Raw genomic sequence first — 19,200 nt, 5'->3', positions numbered from 1 at the left:
AAAGTTTATTTAGAGAAGTTCTGGGGCATCCTTAATCTTTTGAAGCAGATATCCATCCTTTGAACTCTTTTGTAGGGAGGTTACTGGGAATTGAACACAGGGCACTTTCCCACTGAGCTAATGTCTAATCTCCAGGTCTTTATTTTTTTTCAATTTTGAGACAGGGAGAGTCTTGCTAAGTTGCTGAGGCTGGCCTTGAACTTGCCATCTTCCTGCCTTAGCCTCCTGAATCTCTAGGATTATAGGCACTTGCCCCCACTCCTGGCCCATGCTCTGAACTTGAGACAAACACAATCCCAGTATTCCAGAGTTAAGATACCATGGTGTAGCCTGACCCATTGTGTGTATGTGTCGGGGCAGGGGTGTGGGGTGCTGGGAATGGCACCCAAGGCCTCATACATGCCAGGCAAATGTTCTACCACTGACCCAAATCCCCAGCCCCACATTATAATTTTCAAAAGTTTCTACTACATAAAGTTTTTAAGATTATAAGAGAAATGTGCTTTCCCATAGAAGAATTAAATCTCATTCAATTTCTTGGTACTACCCTTAATTTAAAAATTAGTTCATTAAGATACAATATATACAAATAATTGTGTACGTCAGGGTACATAGAAGCTCAATGAATGCATACACACAGGAGTAATGCTGTCTTAACCAAGATGTAGAGTATTTCCTGTACCCAGGAGTTTCCCTTATATTATACCCTTTCCCTGTCATCTACCCCACAACCCAGAAGTAAGCTATATTCTGACTCTTGTCACCAAAAATTAGTTTTGCCTTTTCTTGAACTTAATAACTGAAAATATTACATACTCTTGTGTTATACTTTGTGCATTCCACACAATGTCTCAGATTTGTCCATGTTTTCCATATATCAGTAGTTTGTTCTTTTATATTACTGTTTAGTATTCATTGTATAATTATTCCTCAGTTTATTTACTTTCCTATAGATTGATATTTAGGCATGTGTACCTGCTCTGCATAAGTGAGCTACCATGGCCATTCTGTAGGTAGACATAATGTGTCTGTATCTTTTGAAATTGTTGTCATAGGGTAGGCATAGCTTTAGTTCTAGACATATTGCCAAATAGTTTTTCTAAAATAATTGTATTGATTTATATAGCAATATATTCTCAAAAATATAAAAAAAAAAGTTTCTCTTACCAACACACTTGTAATCCCAACTATATGGGAAGTAGAATCAGGAGAATAGCAGGTTCAACAGCGTTGGCAAATTAGGGAAATCCTGTCTCAAAATAAAAATAAAAAGGGTTGGGATGTAGCTCAGTATAATATATGAGAATTCCAGTTGCTTTATATCTTTGTCAACACCTGATACTCTAGTTAATGATGCAGTGTATTTAATTTCAGAGGTTGTGATGGGTATTCAATCTTAAATTTGAACCATTGGTATTGCTGTTTTATTTTATTGGTGCTGGGAATTGAACCCAGGGCCTTGTGTGAGCTCAGCATGCACTCTACCACGGGGTACCTCCAGCCCAGCTGTTGCTTTTTCACACCAGAATATTCTACAGATTTCCTTGTGTATAATTGTTGGGTTCTAAATTTGATTAGTTCCTCATTGTTGTTCTTAAACTAAAGTATTATTTTTTCCTTTCTCAGTTGTCACAGGTAGTACTGATGGAATTGGAAAAGCATATGCAGAAGAGGTAGGTGATTTTCAAAACTTTTCTCTTTATTATTAAAAAATGAACAAATATAGAATACTTTCATAATAATTTCGATTTTTGAAATTAACAAATACATAGTACAATGGTTTTGTTTGTTTTTATCTTGTCAGAAATACCATGTTTGTGTACATAAAAAAATTTTTTAAAGCAGATGTCTGGGAAAAATAAGAATAAAATTTTCCATGATGTTTAATTCTAAGAAAATGAGTGTAGCTTTAATTTTATATCATTTAAGTGTATGCAGTACTCTTTTTTTAAAAAGATATTTTTTAGTGTAGATGGACACAATACCTTTATTTTATTTTTTATAAGGTGCTGAAGTTCAAACCCAGTGCCTTACGCATATTAGGCAGGCGCTCTACCATTGAGCCACAATCCCTGCCCCCAGTCCTCAGTTTTTAAAGTCAGTTATTTTTAACTATTTTCCAAAAGATAGAAATGTTATAGGCGGTCACATTTTTATAAGAAGGACTGTGGTTAACAGAAAAATATTGACAGGCTCAGGCAAAGCGTTGACGCCCTGTGTACTACACGGAATGGCTAAGAAAGCAGTCATCTGAAGACTGAGGTACAGAGTGGGAACCTGGCAGTGCTGGAGGCAAGTTTCCTTGCCCTCCAGGCCCTGCAAAGGTACTAAGTTCTGGTGAAGATCCTGTTAGAGGCATTGAACCCTTCAAATCATTCCCAGCTTTTAAAAAAAATCATCTTTTGTTTTTTTTTTCACCTTTATATATTGAAAAATTTTAAAATTGTAGAATTGTTTGAAGAAGAATACAGTGAACACCCATATACCTTCACCTGGATTCTCCAACTAACATTTTGTCACTGTTAACTTACTTTATTGTTACTGTTTTCATTATTATTGTTATTTGGCAGGACCATTTGTAAATTACTTTTAGACATCATAATAGTTCACCCCAAAATATTTGGGGATCAGTCTTATAAGAACTAAAACACCCTTATAACTCCAATACAATGATCACACAGAGTTTAACTTGACACAGTTTAACTTGTTATTGATTCTCCTGTTTCTACCTCCCATGTAGCTGGGATTACAAGTGTGTTGGGTGGAGAAACATTTTTAACAGGAATGTTATGCAAATGATATTTATTCTTGTGAGTTCATTCTACTAAGAAGCATAAGAAGTCCATTTGTTTCATTATTGATTATGTTAAGGTAAACAGTTTATTAAGATGCTGTCTACCTTATATGTTAGCCCATTTCTAAGTTAGTCAGCTTTTTGTTGCTGTGGCCAGTATACTGGACAAGAACAACTTTTGGAAGAGGAAAAGTTCATTATGGCTCATAGTTTTCAGAGATTTAGTCCATGGTGGGGGGACTCCATTGCTCTGGGCCCAAGGTAAGGCAGGACATTATAGCAGAAGGGCATGGTGGAGGAACATTGCTCGCCTTTTGGTGGCCAGGCAGCAGGGGTTGAAAGGGGCTGTAAGGAAGATGAACTCTTTCATGGCACACCCCCAGAGCCCCACCTCCTCCAGCCATACCCCACCTGCCTACAGTTACCATCCAGGCCATCCACACTAGGCTGGGGAGGTTAGAGTTTTCATATTTTAATAATTTATCCTCCATACATTCCTGCATTAACTAGGAGCTTTTGGGGGACACCTCATACTACATCATAATACCATGACTCCATTATATAGATAATTAATAAGAAGTAGGTGCATAAAGCTTTGAGACTGTCAATATCCTGTTTGCCAGCAATCTTTCATCCAGTGGTTTTAAGATCCACTGACAATTTTTGCCTAAATTATTATTATCATAGTGGTTAAAAAAATGGTGATTTTCTAATGTTCTCTGTCCTACATTTATTCGAGGTTTTTTTTTGTGTGTGTAAATTAAAGCTTTTCCTTGTCCCTCTTCCTCTGCTTTTTTTTTTTTTTTTAAAATATCAGTATGGCTAATGAATTCTTTAGTGGGTTTATAGCAGATTAATTTAGCAAATAACCAGCCTTTGTTATTATAAAAAATGTTCTTCCATAACTTCATTTGCAGTACTACTCATTACTTAATAAAAGCTGACTTTAGGATTTAAGACTAGAATATTAATTTACTAAATCACTTATAGTTCATAGCACCTAACTTATTGTTCATTTATAAACTGGAGTAGTGCATGAAGACGTTTTGTGCATATTCGTTTTTTTCCTTACCCCTGTATTTATATGTCCCTAGGACATTAACCATATATATATATTTTTAAATAGTTTTTTTTAGTTGTTGATGGACGTTTATTTTACTTATTTGTACGCAGTGCTGAGAATCGAACTCAGTGCCTCACGCATGCTAGGCAGTCACTCAATCACTGAGCCACAACCCCAGCCCCTAACCATATTCTTGTAAATCTTTTTCATTCTATGCGACACTTACACAGCATTGCATACACACATAGAAGGTGCTCTTCAGAAAAATTGTTATTAATTTATTCATTTAACAATCTTAGTTTACCTTGGTTGTCTATAAATTATAATGCCCAAGAAAAATTCTAAGTATTTATCCTAATTTTTAGGATTTCCTAACATTTTATTTATTTTATTTTATTTATTTTTTTTGGTACTGGGGATTAAACCCAGGGCCTTGTGCATGCAAGGCAATCGCTCTACCAACTGAGCTGTATCCCCAGCCCCAATTTCCTAACATTTTAACAGTAGTTTTCTTTGCTAGTCTTTTGATTTTTGTTTTATATATCCAGTCCATGACAAAAACTTGTCTTATTGGTGCATTCTGATTATACCTAGTACTGGGATTCATTGTGACATATTTGTACATGCACATAACATAATTTGATCAAGTTCATTACCCAGTATTTCCCTTTCCCTCTCTTCTTCAGTGAAAACTTTATTTTTAAAGCTAAGTTTTAAATTATGGAAGTAGTGGACATGTAACAATTTTAAAAACTCAAAACAATATACAGATTCAAAAGGAAAAAGTCACTTGCCTTCTAAAACACTTTGAGATTTGAATACTTGGTTTAGTTTATTTATTTTTATGTGGTGTTGAGGATCGAACCCAGGGCCTCACACGTGCTAGGCGAGTGCTCTACCACTGAGCCACAACCCCAACCCCTGAATACTTGATTTAGAAAGACAGCCCTTTGAGAAATTCTGTAATGTTTTCGTTATGGATTGCCTGTTCTTTACACTTGGATTTATATTTTGAATTATCATCTGGTCAGGTTTTCTTAAAATGGGTATGTATCTAATTTATGATTTATGTTTTAAAATGAAATGCAGAAATGTAATTTACATTCTTTTTTATTATTTCAGCTAGCAAATCATGGAATGAAGGTTGTCCTAATCAGCCGATCACAAGACAAACTGAACCAGGTTTCCAGTGAGATAAGTAAGTTCTTGCATTAAACACTCCATGATTGCAAATGGAACACAGCTAATCTAAGTTTAATGTTTTCAGGTGGGTTTCTAGCACTGACATTTATTTAGAGTTCAGGAAACTTCTTTTTTATTCTGTTAATGGCATGTTTTGAAGATGAACCATCTTTTAAGTAATTTTTTATTTAAAAGTTTTTATTAATCTTTCAAAATAATTTCATTAAGTTATTTTAGACCTATTGTAATTTGTTTGAAATGCCTTTTACTGACTCACCTATTTTTGTTGTTCTGAGTCAGATTTTCTGATTATTTTATCATGTTCTCAGTGAAACATCTGAATCTTTTTCTGTTGCTTCACTTCAATATTGAGTATTTTTCACTCCTTTGATCTCAGTGTCTCTAAATGTGTAACACATGATTGAGAGCAAGTATAAAAGGTTAACAGGTACACCTGTGGCAGGGGTGCTACGTTGAACTTCCTTTCTAGTCAGCTATACCTGAGATCTGAATTGTAACTTGGTAAAGATTCTCTTAACTGACTTCTACTTTACCAACCTGATGAATAAATCAGTGCTGCTCATTTCCTCCGTAAAACAAACTGATGAACTGGCTGTGTGACCACTTGTGGCTGGCACACAGCCGGGATGAAACTTGTACACGTGTATTTGCCCAGGTCAAATTGTTTCCTTATTAAGAGGTAATTGTGTTTGTCTCCAGAATTATGCCAGGTTCATTTGTTGTACATATTCTGCAAAATGATGAAATATTAGTGTAAAAGGGGGGGTTATTTCTACAAAACCTACATTGAATGTTCTGAGAAAGTTTGTAAAATAAGTTCTTTCAGAAATTTGTTGTCAAATTAGATGTGACCAAGATTAATGTAAAATATTTAAAAGCTTATAAAAAATAAGAAATTTATTCTCTCATTGACTTTTTTTTTTTCCCCTTTTTGTTGGGGATTGAACTCAGGTGAGGGACACTTGGCCACTGAGCTACATCCTCAGCCCTATTTTGTGTTTTATTTAGAGACAGGGTCTCACTGAGTTGCTTAGTGCCTCGCTTTTGGCTGAGGCTGGCTTTGAACTCCATCCTACTGTCTCAGCCACCTAAGCCCCTGTAATACAGGCATGAGCCACCTCACCCAGCTTGAATTGACGTTGATTAAAAGGAATTTCTTTTTCCTGTTGAAAATTCTGAAAAGATGTTTTTCTGGGTATAATATAAATTTATTAAGACATGTGACCACATCATCATCTGAAAAGTATACAAGAGACTTATAAGTTACAACATGTTTTAAATTGAGATGATAACCATGTCTTTGAGAGGATAATGTTTTTGTGAACATATCTGTTCCAGGAAAAGGGAGGGAACAGAATTTAATGTCGACAAATGCAAACTATCTCTACATCCCTTTGATTTTGCCTTTTACACATCTTTATTGAATGCCTCTATACCAGGCACTATACTAGGCAGTTGGGTCAGTGATGAATAAGTTGGATGCAGTCCTTGCTCTCTGGACCTTATAATCTAGTGGAGGAGACAGTGAAAACAAATGAAGAAAAAACCCAAAACTCAAAACTAAGTCAAAACAAAAATCCAGACAAATTAAATAATTGCACTTTGTAGCAGGCCTCACAAAGAGAATGAACAAAGGACTAGAGAGGAAACATTGGAGAGGTTCTTATTTTGTAACAGTGTGTTGAGTTTTGTGACTGTCCGGGTTGTAAAGGAGCCAGAATAATAACCTGTTACCAGTAATGGCATTCTAGTAATGGAGGTAGAGCCTGAGTGACGGTCGTATCCTGTGGGCCCTTCTGTGGGTGTAATGACACAGGGATTGTGTATTTTTAAGTTGGCACATGATAAATCTACTCCCAACATTCCAATTTCCCGAAGCCTTTGGATCCCTGCCTCTACCTCCTGGTCTTATTAAACCTAGGCTATCTTGGAGCCCAAGTGTCAGTCAGCCAACCAAGCTAACTGTTTGAGCCCCTCCTAGTTCTCTGGTAAGTGAATCATTAAAAAAAAAAAAAAAAAAAAAAAAAAAAAAATTGGCCTATTCTAGTGTTACATTGTTTTTCTTCATCTAACACTCAAAGAATGAATTCTCATGTATTTCTCAGCTTTCTTCCAATACAAAGAGGCTAGTTTTGTAGTTATTTTTATGTATAAGTGTATGGGTCATACTTTGTACATGTTCCCCAGAGAATGCTGCAACCTAACCCTGTTGTGACAGTAAGGGATGGCTGAGTTGAGTGTTGAGGATAAGAGTAATCCTCTTAAAAGAAAACTGCCCTTGATGGCGTGATGTTGTTGTGTTCCCAGATCTTCAAACCAGAGAAAACTAATCTTCAGGCTCTTTCTGTTTGCACTGGCAAGGGAGGCTTAGAGAGCTCTCGTGTCATCATGCAAACTTGGATACTTTATGCCTTCATAAGCAATCTCTTGGGAATGTGAAGGGCAGCCTACTCATCAAAGCCAAAGTTCTTCAGAAAAATTTTAAAAGGTCTATATATAGTTTGGTAGGGAACTAAACGTTTTGCCAACTATGGATAAATACCTCATCATAATTGACTGCTTTGATGAAATTACAGCTCTATATAAGGATACCTGTCACCTGTTGAATTAAAATAAGCTGAAAGTATCACACACATAATAAGCTTATTTTATTATCATTGTCAGCTGGGATTATTTATATATTAAGTATTTTCTGCCAATTTTGATTTGTCAAAGAAAAGAACTCCTAGCTAATTTTTGGATGCTGAACTAGGTTTTTATTTACAGTAAAGCACAATACAAAGAGGACTACATTACCAAATAATCTATGGCTCACAGGATATGGAGATGGTGACATTTACCATTCACATTATTGTGTGGCAGTCTATAATTCTAATTGGATACACTTTAATGAGATTTGATTGAAAGCAAACAAACCATGATGTATTTTTGTTTTGTGGTTTTTTTTGTAGTTTATCACTGGCTATTATACAGCTTTAGAATGGCCCTATAATTCCATTTCACTGGTCTGTAGTTGACAGAGGTATAGGATAGGTAGAAAAGATCCATTCCACTTTTTTCCAGTTCATACTTGTGATTCAGATCTGTGTAGTTAAGATGTGGACTTGACCAAATAGATTTGTTTTATAATTTTGTGATGCAGAAACAGTTCTATTAATCCACTTTGTATTCTCATCCTATGTGTCGGAAACATAAAAAACTTAAACTGAGCAAGAAATATACTGCCTATGATCTTTTCAAAACAAATACTGTATTTTTAGAGTTCTTTGGAGAAAATAGGCAAATGAGTAGAGCATTTGAAAATATGTATTTCCATGCGTGTACGTGAAAATATATATAAAGGATATATAAGCTCTAGATTGTGATTTCTAACCTATTTTAATGTGTCTGTCAATTTCATTTTAATATTCTCAAGATTGAAAACTTGGAACTTTATGGTTAATGACCCCCCTGTTATATTTAGTGTATTTCATTTATGTAAGAAACAACAGTTAACACATAAAGACCTTTTTGTTTTATGTTCAGTGAAACCAGAACCACATGATATCAGGATTAGAGAGTAAATCACTTGATAATTATAGAAATATCTTAATTGTCCTTAGAGTTCATGTATTTGAAGGCCAGAAACTCAAATCCATCTAACTTTTCTGTACTGATTTTGCCTGTAGTACTTGAGACTGTGGAGGTATTCTCGTTCTAAGATCTCCAAATTTGACAGTGTCCCTGGCCTTCCAGAAAGTGATATCCTGTACTATGTGTAAAACTGAGACTTCACAAGGTCCCAGGTTAGTTCTTGGAAGGTCTTTGAAGCATTACTTCTAGATACAAGAATGTGATCCTTTTTTCTTATCCGAGGGATTTTCATGCCTAATTAAATGAGATTTACCATTAAATGAAACATCTCTGGCATGGTCATGGTTACAAATTTGTTTTGTCTAATTATATCCTGGAAAAGAGAAAGATATATTGTTATTAGGTCAATGCAAATAATTACTTTGCCACGTTAAGTAAAAGAATTCAATAATGACATGTAATATTTCCTGTTATTATGGTTAGTTTTATAGACAGGGTCAATCAATATGTGTGACATTTTCTACAGAATTATCATCTTTAAATTTATCTAATGAATTACTAGTTTATGTTCCAGTTAGTATTGCTATGTAACAAACTACCCTAAACTTATTGAGGTAAAGCAAAAACCATCTTAGATGCTCTCCAGTTCTGCCAGGACTTTTTTTCCTCGTGGCATTACTGAGATCACTCAGCGATACTCCGCTGGTAGATGTCCTGGTAAGGAAGATCCAAGATGGCTTCTCTCACAGGTTGTTGCCATGGCCAGGGATGGCTGTAAGGTTGGACTCAGCTGGGACTACTGAAGCGAGTACTTGTCCCCAGCATGGCCATCAGGGTAAATTAACTTCTTAACTAGTAACTCTTTTCCCCCAGAGTTAACGTTTCAGGAGAAAAAGGAAGAAACTGGTGTCTTTTTATGACCTAGTCTCAGAATTGTGTAGTATTGCCACTACATGGTCAAAACACTCATGAATCTGTCTGGATTTAAGAGGGGAATAAACTCTATCTTCTTGTTTTTTACCCCAGAGTTGCAGAACAAACCCAGGGCCTCTGCATGCTAGGCAAGAAGTGCTGTACCACTGAGTGACCTCCTGTCTATTAGGCTCTACCTCTTGATGAGAGAGTGGCATGGTAAAATTGGTAAAAACCAAACAAACAAACAAAAAAACATGTATGATGGGGATATTATAGGAAAGTACAATCTTTATTTGGAAAATATAACCTGCAAGTTTATAAGCTATATTGAAGTTTCCCAGAGAATGTTTTTGCTACGTTTTGAGAGCTCACTAGGGACAGCATACCATTCAAAAAGGTGTTAATTTCAGTTTGCCCAAGTATAACCAACCATAATCAGGGTTAGTAAAAATTGAAAAAGAAAAAATGTTTTCTCAAAATTACTATTGTTTTTTTCCTCATTGGTTTGATTCAGTGTTGTGAAATTAATTATTGTCCCATTGGTCAACAGCATGCTTTTATGGAAAGTGTCTGATTTTAGAATACAGAGCCCTGTAAAAACTGACTCGGTTTCCTAGTGCTGCCTGGCAGTCTGTTCTTGGTGGCAGTGTTGTGGTGCACCGTAGGGAAACCTGACCCATGAGTAGATTCTCTGCAGCACCAATAATAGTCAAGACTACTGATTCAGGCATTGCTGAGTTCCATTATTCTTCTGATGTTTCTTCTAAGGATTTGGGTTTCTGCCCTCTAATTTATTTATTTATTTATTTATTTTTAAAGAGAGAGTGAGAGAGGAGAGAGAGAGAGAGAGAATTTTTTAATATTTATTTTTTAGTTCTCGGCGGACACAACATCTTTGTTGGTATGTGGTGCTGAGGATCGAACCCGGGCCGCACACATGCCAGGCGAGTGCGCTACCGCTTGAGCCACATTCCCAGCCCCTGCCCTCTAATTTATTGCCAGGGCTTTTAGTTAAACATGAAGGAAGAGTAGGAACCACCTGTGAAAATGATTAATGATTAATTTATTAGAGTAATTAGCAGTGTCAGTGGAATCCCCTTTTGGGATATACTATAGAATAGTTAATATGATCTAATCAATGATTATCCTGAGACTGCAAGTCTTACTGTAGACTGTAAAGGCATGGATAACTCTCTAGGGACTTCCATAAAGTGTGATTTTTAAAAAAAAAAAAAATTGCCACCATTTAACAAGAGTTTCATACTTAGAGACATAATCTTAGGCATTGTTTGGGTCACATTGTTTTGTTGTTTTTTGCACAGGATCATGAATGTATTTTTTTTTCAATTAATTTCTGTTTAATGAGAATCAGACAGGTTTACATTTATATTTGTATGCTTTCAATAATACCTTTATCTCCATCCTCAGATCTAAAATTATTGTGAAAACAAAGACAAAACTACATACATGTACTGTTGGGGACTGCAAATCAAGTCAAGATGGCGCCTGGCAGTTTGCCAGGAGGAGTGGTTTGTGAGGCAACACTACCGAGCCATTAAGATGGTGGGGATTCCTTATTGGCTGATTGCTGTATCTAGATGATGCTAATTGAGTCAAGCTGTGTGTAATCAGTTAGGTATATATACCTCTACTGTTCCACAATAAAGCGGTTCCCGCTACCTTCAGTTCCCGCTCAGTTCTCCCGCAATAAAGCAGTTCCCGCTTCAACCTTCAAGTTGCTTGTCACCTCCCGGTTATTTTGCCCAGCCGGACTGCGGCAATGTACAATAAAGTTTTTTTTTTCTCTCTCTCTCTCTCTCTCTTTTTTTTTTTTTTTCCATTGTGGCAGTACAGATTTAACCCAGGGGTGTTCAGCTACATTCCTAGCCCTTTTTTTTTGGGGGGGTATGGGGATTGAACAATTGAGGGGCACTTGCCAACTGAGCAGCATCTTCAGCCCTATTCTGTATTTTATTTAGAAACAGGGTCTCACTGAGTTGCTTTTTCCCATTCCTCCAGTCTCAGCCTCCCAGCTGGCCACTACAATTACAGGAGCATTGAGCCCAGCCTAGCCCTAGCTCTTTTTTTTTTTTTTTTAAATTCTGAGACAGTTTCACTAAATTGCCCAGGCTGATCTTTAGCTTTCAATTCTCCTGCCTCAGCCTACCAATTAACTTGAATTACAGGCATGTTCACTGTGCCCAGCCTACAATAAATTTCAACATGAACCCGAGAAAAAGATTTGTCTCTCCAGGAATGCTGGCACAGGCCTGTAATCTCAGCCACTCTAGAGGCTGAGGCAGGAGGATCACAAGTTCAAAACCAGTCTCAGCAATTCAGCAAGACCCTGTCTCAAAATAAAAAATAAAACAAGCTGGGGATATGGCTCAGTGGTTAAGCACCCCTGGGTTCAATCCTTGGTACCAAAAAAAAAAAAAAAGTCTCATCAGCTGTCAGAATTTTGTTTTGTCTTGTTTTGTACTGGGGATTGAACCCAGGGCTATTTTTCCACTGAGCTTTTTTCCCCAACTTTTCCTATCATTGAGACAGGGCCTTGCTGAGTTGCCGAGACTATTCTCAAACTTGAGATCCTCCTGCCTCAGCCTCCTGAGCTGCTGGGATTACAGGCCTGTGCTGCCACCACCATCAACTCCCACTGGAAGGTTTTCAAAACACCCTATCCACCTCAATGTGTCTGGGACAATACAAACTCATGATAACCACCACAGCAATATTTTTTAAATCTGTAACTGCCAAACTAAAAAACCAGATTATTAAAGTATATTTAAATAAGTTTAAGATATGACTCAACAGAAACAAACTCAATATACCCACATTCTCCCTCTGTAACTATAAAGAACAGCAGGGATGTGTGCTACAGTGAATGTTTAAGGCACTCAAAAACAATCATTACATATTATCAAAATCCTTCTTATAAAATCTTCATAGTATGAGGGATTTGTTGGCCAAAAAAAAAATTAAGAAAAAATATCTTCTTGGAGATACTACCTCTGACCACGACAATGTGATATTTAGAAAGAAACAAAATCATATTTAAAGCTGAAAGGAGCAGGAATCTTAGAAATCAAAGTACTTTTGGATTTTAGAAGTGATGAAACCAAGGCTAAGAGAAGTCAACTGATCATTTAGTTAAATAAAGAGGTCAAGAAATTTTACATTAAGTTCTAATAAATAATAACCTTATCATTTACCACGCTTTAAAAGTATTACAATACTGGAAAAAACCTCAAGTGAGTTCTTCTCCATTTCCATACACATACACACACATACAAATATGCTTCAAATTTTAAAATTAGGAAAGACTAAAGGGCCTACCCTGATGGTGGCAACCATCAAAAGTCTAGGATGTTCTAGACCTTCACAATTAGTTCAGAAAAATTAACCTCATTTAAATTGACTGATATCCAGGAAACCTTTTTCATCTTAGCCATTTTCAATCTGTACTCAAAATGTACTTCAACCTACAGCAAGTCACCCACTAACCAAAACAAAACAAGCCATGCCTTGTGTGGAAACAGGACTCTGTAGTATCGAACTGGTTCACCTATATTCATGATACTAGCAATACCAAGGTTTTATTTTTTCTAAGAGATAATAAAATGCATACCTATATCTTGAAAACTTAAATTTGAACTCAATCAAATGTCCTTATAAATTTAACATTTAGCCAATCCTCAATGGAGATTTATTGGGAAAAGCTAAAGGAACCACTCATTAGACATAAATTTTAAAATCAAAGTAAAATTTCCCCCATTAAAGCTTATCATTAGCTTTCAGCTGTGAGCTGATAACCAAAATAAAATTAGTTTTAAGCTTCCCTTTAAGTGGCCTGTGTATATACATTCATGTATATATTTAATTTGTACCAAAAACTGCTTACAAATGGCAATTCCTGTGAAGTAGATGATGATGAAGTTCCAGGTAATTCTAGCATGTTTCCTAATGTACCGGTTCTGGAGTGTGGATCATCCGAAAGGGCTGTCCTTGTCCGCAGGGGCATGTAAATTCACTGGATTGGAAAAGGGCAGCAGACAATTTCTTCTAGATAGTTCACAGGTCTGATCCATCCTGGGCCAGCATCAACTAGTTACTGTGCCTCGCCCCCCTCCCGGGCCAGCTGGGGGAGGGAGGGAGTGACCTTCATTACACTGGGGCGCAGGGAGAGAGAGGAGCCACTTGCCTCACCCCCCCTCCCATGTCTCTTCAGAGAAGGCAGCGACCGTGCCCTGCCCGGGCCTATTCCTCCTCCTCTTCCTCCTCTTCCTCCTCTTCCTTCTCTTCCTTCCCTTCCTCCCCTCTCGTGAATGTATTTCTATCCATCTTGAGAAGTATTACAATTGTCATGTCATATTCATTATTAGTTACACTTTGCCTGTGCATAATTGAGCAGGTTGTTGAACTTCTTACTGATTTAATAGTTCTTCCCATATTATGGACTTGATAAACAGGGCCGTGCTTATGAGAGAATAGAACTAGTTAAAGGTATGGAGAAGACACTATCTAGTTATTCCTAATTATTCTCCATGCTTAACAGTGCCGCACCAAAGATTGTGTGGCCCACAAATATATCTCAACAGACAATTCTATTATCCTTAGTTTGAGGCCCAAATTTGTAAAGACAGTAACATGAAATGTTGCCAGGACATTAGTCTTTATACCAAAATACAAGCAGAAGTCATAGGCGCCCAAGACAACAAATGATTACAGTCTTGGTTTAGAGTGACAGTAATTAAAATAAAGGATAGCTGCAAGAAACAATACTAATTAGGGAGTCTTCTTTAGAAATGAGAAACTTTTGTAAAAAAGAGTTCCTCAGTGTGACAAGCGTCAACACAAAAGCTCAAAAAGTTAATAGGCTCTTAGGAAGGGGGAGAATTCTAGGAGATAAAGAACCTTTACTAGGCAGACTGGGTACTAAAGGGACAGAATAAGTTTTTATATTCTCAAAGATCAATTTTCTCCTTAACTGGTTCTAGACTACTTAGTTTATAAGTCTTTTTTGTTGATTGCAATATATTTTATATATCCCCTGAAATATAAACTTAGATGGCAAGTTAACACTTTTATGTTAGCTTAAAATATATTTCTATTACTGTGTTAATAAAATAATGCACATACCACATAGTTTGCCATCCTAATTGCACTTTTCTGTATGAATTTTAATCTTTAGAAATTGTCCAGATAATCAAAGATTCCTCATTATTTATCTTGCTGTGATGCTTGTAAAGGATCTCAAGGTCAATGAAGAATCATAGAAATTATATTTAGGTTGGTATTGCAGGGCAACAGAATCATTATTGGTACCAGGTTTGTCAGAGATGACATTTGAAGTTCTGTACAGAAGGTGGGAGAGTTAAGTTCTGATTTGTGGCAACGTCAGGTTTCAGAAAAGTCAAGCCTCTGATAAAGACATCAGTTCTCATAACTTTAAATAAACAATGATATTATAACTGATAAAGCCTGTGTAGAAAATTAAAACGTTACACTGGCATTGTATTTCATACTGTGATAAGATAAGAAAAAAAGCATAAAGCTATTTTTAAAATTAAAATTGTCAAACCAGTTCTAATTTGGCCAAGGATTCACTTTAATTAGGAAAGTTATGTGAAACTTGGATTTTTATGTAATTCTGCATGTATCAATTATTACAAATGTTTAAAAAGTTGTATTAATACATTAAAAATAATAGTTTCTAGCCAAATGACTGTTTGAATATTTTAAAATGTCACTACTTGATCTGGGTTGGCCATTTCTGTAAGGAATGATTTTTCTGAAATTGCCAGCATACTTAAAAGCATCAGAATTTTTGCCCTTATCTGATAATTCTTGAGTTTTATCTTTTTAGATTTAACTAAGTACCTGTTAGTCTGTAAGCTATTCAGAGTAATGACCCTTTTTAATTTTAAAAGAAAGAGTTTGATGATAGTATTGTTCAAATCTTCTTTGTCCTTGTCCTTCTTTGTTCTCTGTCTACTTTTTCTTTGAATTATTGTGAAATGGAGTTGAAATTTCCGTCTATAATGTTTTGTGCATCTGCCTGTTTCTCTGTTATGAAGTGCATTAACATGTAGATATGGCCTCTTGATGAACTACTTATTTATCATTGTGGAATGGCCTTCTTTAGTCTTTATAGTATCCTTTGTGCTGATGTCTACTATGGCTAAAATTTACCTTGTCTAGCTCTCTTTTGGTTACTGTTAACATGGTATATCTTTTTTCTGTCCTTTCACTTTTCACTGTATTGCTTTATATTAAAATTGGATTTCTTGTAGGCAGCATATAGTTGGTTTGGCTTTTTTATTTAATTCAATTGAATGGTTTTTACCTACTAATCAGAATCTTTAGACAATTTATATTCTATGCCATTATTTATAGTATTGGATTAAAATCTACCAATTTGACTTTGTTTTCTGTTAATCCCCCACCTGGACTCCTCCCTCCCCCTTTTGATACTGGGGATTGAACTCAGGGCACTTGACCATTGAGCCACATCCTCAGCCCTATTTTGTGTTTTATTTAGAGACAGAGTTTCATTGAGTTGCTTAGCACCTTGCTGTTGCTGAGGCTGGCTTTGAACTCGCGATCTTCAGCTGCCTCAGCCTCTTGAGCTGCTGAAATTATAGGCATGTGCCACTGCACCCGCCCCCCCCCCCTTTTCTCCCCCTATTTTCTTTTTTTAAATTGTTGTTTCCTTTTTCATTTTATCTTACCTGCTTTTGTATTAATTGTAGGCTTTTTTAAAAAAACAATTTCATTTTATTTAATCCCTTGGTTTATTGGTCATACATATTTTTTCTTTCTTTTAAAAAGCCAGGTGTGATGGTACATATCTGTAATCCCAGCAGCTCAGGAGGATGAGGCAGGAGGATTTTTCAAAGCCAGCCTCAGCAACTTAGCTAAGCTCTAAGCAACTTAGAGACCTGTCTCAAAATAAAAAGGGCAGGGGATGTGGCTAAGTGCTTAGGTGCCCCTGGTACCCACCACCACCAAAAAAAAAAAAAATTAAAAAAATAAAAAGAAGTGTTCTAAATATATACACATATAACCATTTCTAATGTTCTTCATTCCTTTTGTGTAGATAAATTTAGTATGAAACCTTTTTCCCCCTTGCTTTACCTGAAGGACCTCCTTTAATATATTTTGTAGGTTGGTCTGTGAAAACCAGCCTTTATTGTGAAAGGTAATTTCTTTGGGTATAAAATTCCAGATCAATAGGTATTTGTTTTGTTTTTTTAGTGCATTGCCTTTTGGCTTGTATTGTTACTTAAAAAAAATGATGCCATTCTTACCTTTTTTTTAACACCTTGGATCATGTAGGTTTTTGTTTTGTTTCTTTCTTTCTCTCAAGATTTTTTTTTTCTCTTCATCAATGGTTTTCTTTCTTTTTAAAAAATACTTATTTTTTTTTTTTTTTAGTTGTAATTGGACACGATACCTTTATTTTATTTATTTTTATGTGGTGCTGAGGATCAAACCCAAGGTCTAGGGTTTAGGCGAGTGCTCTGCCGCGGAGCCCCAGCCCCAGCCCAATGGTCTTCCTTTTTGTTTGATTGTTTTCCCACCTTCTTGGTACAGTTTTCTTCCTGTTTCTCAATTGGGGTTTATTAAGCTTGAGCAAATGTTTATAATTTTCATATTTGGAAAATTATCGGCTCCTAGTTCTTCACATAGTTCTCTCTCACACCCTTTTCCTGGAACTTCAGTTATATAAGCTGATTGAAGTGGTCCCTCAACTCACTGATGGTGTGTTTGTTTTTAAATCTGGTCTCTCTTTCTCTCTGACTCACTTTTGGGTAGTGCTGTTTCAGTGCCTGCCATTCACTCATCTTTTTTTCTGCAGTATCTAATCTGCTTTTAATCCTGTTAGTTTTTTATCCAGACATTGCATTCTGCCCCACCCCCCAAATGTAGGTCATTTTTATATCTTCTGAATCTCTTCCTAACCATTTTGGTGTTTTAAGTCTTTCAACCCCAATATGGACTGCTAGCTCTGTGAGTTCCTCATCTCCTCCTCACTGCATAGAAAATCTCTCTAAGCTGTAAGCCAAGGCAATCACAGGACTCATGTCATTTGTTTCATTTTTGTTAGGGATCGCTGTCCTGCATTGTCTGTTGTCCAATGTCTGAAAACTATTTTTTTTATCTAATTGTTTTAGTTTCAGGAAAAAGAGTAAGCGTGAAGTCTGTTACACCATCCTGGCGGGAAGCAGACGTCTTCCCCTTCTTCCCCTTTTTTACCCATCACAGGTTTCCTGGTTTTAATCTTTGCACATGACTATGTGTTTGGCCCATGTCTGATTCTAAAGAGAGAAAAGGGAAAAGGACCCAATCCTTTTCATTTGTTTGCACGAGGCCTGATATGGTGTAGAGGGATGTGGGCACTTGGCAAGTATTTTGTTAGTGACTGCAGAGCTATTGTAAGGTTTCCCTGTATTCTTAATCTTGCACAGAAAGATGCTTTTTGATATTTAGTTTATGTTCTAATTTCAGCGCACATGTTCTAATTTTCTAAACTAATATGGGACCCTGTTGTAAAGCTGTTCAACTAAACAATTTCACCAAGTGTAGCTTATTTCAACTTCATTACTGTTTGTTACCAGTCGTTTACTCAGATGGAGAACAACATCTGTAATATGGGTGGATATTTTGTTAGAAATGTGTATACCTACCAATTAGTTGGCCCAGCCAAATTAGCATGTGTTGGTCTGCATCTCCAATTAAGGCAGCTGCTGGAAAGATGCTGTTCCACAGCTGGCATGGGGCATGTGGGAGTGCACCGCACCAGCCAGACTCTGGCTGTGCCTCTTAATTAAAATATTTGCCTAAGTTTGTATGATTTCTTTAAAGCAGTAAGTGGTCTTTCCAATTGGATTATTGATGGTTCAGTGACTTTTGTGCTTAAGAACAACAGTAACAACGACAACAACTTTTTTAGGTTGGGAAATGTGGGACCAAAGTGTTATAAATGAGCACTATTTAAGTAGATGATTGGTGTTTCTCCTCCCACTTTTAAATTCTTGATTATTATTCTAAGTGGATAATTGTAATTTGGGGTACAGCCATCAGCCTTTAAAGAATTTGTAGAAAGGCATATTCTTTGAAACATTTCTAATTTTTGGTAGTTTTATGTAGAGGTTGCTTCCTTTTTCATCATAAGAGTAAGTAGTCTGAAACTTAATGAAAAGGATCATTTTAACTTGATTTTTCCATCAAATAAAGTTCTATATTTTCTTGTTAATATTCATTTTGGTAATCTTATTTTACCATTACTTACCAAAGGCAGTTTTTTTTTGATTACATACTAGTCTTAAAATAACTACAAATCAACTATTTGGGTAATTTAAATCATCTAGTGCTGTATCATCAAGGAGCTGATCAATCTATTAAAACCACAAGGAATTTTCACAAATTTTTAATTTTATTCCTTTTTTTTCCATAAAAAGGATAGAATTAATATAATACCAGGCCACTATTGAAAAAAATTGATCTGAATTAGTTTTAATTTTCTTTTATTCTGTTAATGCTGTAGAAATGTACAAAATCTAAGATGAAATCACGCAATGCCTGATGAAAGAATTAAGCCATAAGTGTAAATATGTTTCTTTTTGTGGAACATTTAATATTTAGGCAT

At 36.0% G+C, this 19,200-nt stretch overlaps 1 protein-coding gene across 1 annotated transcript in view; it reads left to right on the top strand.

Annotated features, from left to right (window-relative positions):
• Hsd17b12 (hydroxysteroid 17-beta dehydrogenase 12) overlaps positions 1-19,200 on the top strand; it is a 148,547-nt gene that overhangs the window by 52,999 nt on the left and 76,348 nt on the right. Inside the window, exons 2-3 of the mRNA XM_026404751.2 lie at positions 1,627-1,673; positions 4,980-5,055. Coding sequence (XP_026260536.1) covers positions 1,627-1,673; positions 4,980-5,055 — 123 coding nt within the window. The remainder of the gene's footprint in view (positions 1-1,626; positions 1,674-4,979; positions 5,056-19,200) is intronic.

The sequence above is a fragment of the Urocitellus parryii genome, chromosome 4 (assembly GCF_045843805.1).
Source record: "Urocitellus parryii isolate mUroPar1 chromosome 4, mUroPar1.hap1, whole genome shotgun sequence".
Taxonomy (NCBI): Eukaryota; Metazoa; Chordata; class Mammalia; order Rodentia; family Sciuridae; genus Urocitellus; species Urocitellus parryii.
The sequence above is the reverse complement of the archived record's forward strand: the minus strand, read 5'-3'. Positions and strand labels throughout refer to the sequence as shown.